General features: G+C 32.9%; 1 protein-coding gene across 1 annotated transcript; it reads right to left on the bottom strand.

The window, feature by feature from the left end:
• Positions 1-313: 313 nt before the first annotated feature.
• On the bottom strand, positions 314-2,512 carry LOC108330609 (bidirectional sugar transporter SWEET12-like). The gene is made up of 6 exons (XM_052876987.1): positions 2,344-2,512; positions 2,177-2,213; positions 1,850-2,060; positions 1,566-1,727; positions 1,117-1,236; positions 314-996 (listed from the first exon to the last, which is right to left on the bottom strand). Exons 1-6 carry the CDS (start codon positions 2,381-2,383, stop codon positions 658-660), a joined length of 909 nt encoding a protein of 302 aa, XP_052732947.1. The 5' UTR covers positions 2,384-2,512; the 3' UTR covers positions 314-657.
• Positions 2,513-3,495: the final 983 nt, after the last annotated feature.

Below are 3,495 nucleotides of genomic sequence, written 5' to 3'. Positions count from 1 at the left end.
TCTAAGTTAGAAGAAAGCAAAACACAATAATTTTGCTTTGATTCCACATTTTCTCGATGGGTCGTTCGAGTGGTTTCCGTCTCTTTCGAGTTTGCTAAAATTCTGTCCCCACATCTTTATCGTAATTTAAGACACCAAAGCTTTTATCTGGTTAATCAATTAGAAACTATTGAGAAATTTGTTTACCATTTCGTTATAATAATTAGTAAATTTATCATATAATAATTTATAATTAAATAACAGTACAAAACTGTTTTATATGATTGCTATACATTTTATTTTTTGCACAAAATTCTGCTTACCAAAACAAAAATTAACTGCAACACATAAAACTTACTCATTACATGATCGGATAGTCTTCATGCACACTGAATCAGCCCCCGAGTATAAAAGGTTTTTGGAAAAGCTTTTACAACTATGGACTATATAATAGTAACATGAACTCTATGAAGTTCCCTATATTTGGGGGCACAATTAATTCGCTTGAGTAAAGACAACAGAAATTACATAAATAGTGAACCAAATAAGTTAAATATAACTGTAGGGAGAAAGAAATAGGCGTCGATATCTACACCGTCTCCGCCCCTTTTTTTACCATTTTCTAAGTTTACACGTAAAACAGAGAGATGAGATTAAGGCAACAACACTGATCTTCCATCAAACTTCGCTACTCTCCTTCTCCTCTGTTTTCTTGTTGTTTTCGTTGTTATTATTGTTGTTGCTGAGACATGTTTTGTCACGCTTCTCCTCAGCTACTGTGTCTTCCTTCTTCTCTTCCTTCTTTTCTTCCTTCTTCTCCCCAATCTCTATATCTCCAGCGTCAGTGTTCACTTGTTCTTGGGTCTCACCTGACACAGTTGGAGCAGCGTTTTCATTGTTGTCGATATCTCCTTTGTGTTCTGGTAGCTTCTCGTCCTTTACGGTCTTGTTGTTTCTGTACATTGCGTAGAGCACGATCTGAAAGACTCCAAATGTTAACCCCACAACGTTCGGCAACTGTTCCAAGAAAAAACCAGAAGACAGTGTCATATGTGTGCATATGCATTATCCTAAAAGACAAAATAGCAAACACACAATGGCTAGCTCGTGCATGAACATGAACGTGAACACACTTACCGTCACATAGATATCCTTCAACGAAATACCATATAACAGCCACATGATTGCGCTTAGCAGAAGGAGCATTGAAAGAGGGAAGGGAAGGAACTCTACGCTTTTGGTCCGAATAACCACCCTCTGAAAATGTAAAACAAAATGAATGAACCATGCATTAGTGATTAGTCTAGATATGTACAAAAAAATATATTAAAATATATCAACCATGAGACTAATTAATTTAATATTTTCACTGTTATGCATGTGGGTAGAAGTCAAATCATAGGTTTATGATATTTGAAGTAATTATTCCTGTAAACATAATCAAATTTCTACACAGTTTGTAATAAAACAAAAGTGCGCGTCTTACAGTTTATTCTTAGATAATTTATTCTTAATTTAATAACAGGTGACGTGAAGAGATTAAATGAAAAAAAAAAGAAGGTTCTACGCTGAAGTGATAGACTCACAATAATGCTTAAAGGTGCTGCAAAAACACTAGTAGCGAAGACCACACAAATCCATCCTAGAAGCTTGACACGGCCAGCCCCTTTTGCTAGTAAGTGGGTTAGGAGGACAATCGTGCAAAATCCTCCAAAATTAAACAAAACAATCATCCTCAATGTCGACATCTGAAAGTTCAGAAACAATTTCAGATAATGTTTAAAACCATATCTATAACTAATGAGGAATACAAAAAGGGAAAAGCCATAATATGTAATCCTAGTCTAAGATGTATTAATTGTATATTTACCCTAACTTTCTTGGGACAGTAAGTGATAAATATGGCAAGGTAAATTGTCTCTATCACACAACCGAATGAATTGATGGTGATAAGAAGCGTTTCTCCAGTCTTGACATAGGCATAGAAGATCCAAAGCATTGCACTGAAGAGTGCAGCCACATATGGAATTGATTGGAACCCTTCTGTTGATTTCTTCTTACAAACTCTATAAAATGTCGGTCTGCAACATGTGTTTATTTTTATCTTGATCAGTAAAATATTAGAATATTATTATATAGTTTAAATACGTCTCTCAAATATGAATCAAAAGTAGATTGAATATGCATTTAGACTTACAGTGGTGCCAAGAAACAAACGAAGGACGTAACATTACCTGCAACATTTACAAGAAACAAACGAAGGATGTAACATCTTCTGTAACCTTCATAGGTATGTGTGTGTGTGTGTGTATGTGCAGAATAAGAAGAGAATGAATATTGTCAAAATTCTGTGTAGTTAAATACCTAGTACCCCAAAGAGAAAAGTCAGAGGACTGTGAGACATGGCCGTGAATCTGTGTCTTTGGTTTTTCGTCCCTTGTCTGTAGGGAGAGAAGATTGGAAGGTGAGAAAAGAAGAAACTAAGTAGCTATAGCTCAATTTCTGTGTCTCAACTGCCACGAGTATTGAGGAGAATGAGGCACTATATATAAGGTTGTGGCAGGCTCTTGCCGATGGATGGACATGTAAACTTTGCATGGACAGTATGAAACTAAGAATGATTGCTTTGAAAGCCACACAGAAGCAAAAACAAAATTTGATGCTTTTGTGAAAGAAAAAAAAATGCATATTTTATATTTTTTAAGGTTATTATTTTATGTTTCAAAACTCATTATTTTTAAATAAATAAGTTTTTAAAAACAACAAACTCCTAAGAGAAGTTATTTATTTATTTTTTCCAAATAAAATTAGTAACAGGCTATTTAATATTTTTAAAATTCGACCAATAGAAAATTAATATTATATATCATTACCACTTCATATATATGACATCAAAATCGTTCTTAAAACGAGAAATGATAATGATGAATCTGTATAACTAAAGTAGTAAATGATAAATAACAAAATACGATGATTTTGCCAACTCAATATATTATTATAATTAAGTATTGGTGCAGTGTCGTTCTACATTATTTAATACATGGGCCAACCCTTTGCTCAATACCACTTACGTACCTAATATGTCTTCGTTGAAGTCTTTTCTTTTCCAGCCTTAAACACCACACTTCCCCTTTCTAGTGAGACACATCTCCATTTTTGCATTTCCTTCATCACTCAAAACATTCTTCTTTAGAAATTTTTTCAAGAATGTAACTTTTCTTTTCATTATTCTCATTGAAACAATTTTGTGTGCATTTCTAAATAAAATAATGTTAATAAACAGAGAACAAGAATCTCTCAATTAATTATAGACAGAAAAAATATTAATAATAGGTATAAAATTGAAAAGATAAAAAGCATAGTAAGATATTTGACGTCTGCTATTTTTCTTTTCGGGATCGTCTGCCCAATAACTTAAAATTGTTTACGTTATTCCTAAAATGTCTAAATACATATAGAATTATACTAATAATTTATCATCTATTTTTATTTAAAGTATATTGGAGAAGTCGTTTT

Source organism: Vigna angularis, chromosome 4, assembly GCF_016808095.1.
Source record: "Vigna angularis cultivar LongXiaoDou No.4 chromosome 4, ASM1680809v1, whole genome shotgun sequence".
Taxonomy (NCBI): domain Eukaryota; kingdom Viridiplantae; phylum Streptophyta; class Magnoliopsida; order Fabales; family Fabaceae; genus Vigna; species Vigna angularis.
The sequence above is the reverse complement of the archived record's forward strand: the minus strand, read 5'-3'. Positions and strand labels throughout refer to the sequence as shown.

What these genes read in the sequence shown, in the direction of transcription:
- LOC108330609 (XM_052876987.1), bottom strand. Translation starts at nt 2,383, where the DNA reads ATGTCTCACAGTCCTCTGACTTTTCTCTTTGGGGTACTAG. An exon ending in TTTTCTCTTTGGGGTACTAG is followed by an intron (nt 2,214 to 2,343) that starts GTATTTAACTAC and finishes TAAATGTTGCAG; the next exon opens with GTAATGTTACGTCCTTCGTT. An exon ending in ACTGTCCCAAGAAAGTTAGG is followed by an intron (nt 1,728 to 1,849) that starts GTAAATATACAA and finishes CTGAACTTTCAG; the next exon opens with ATGTCGACATTGAGGATGAT.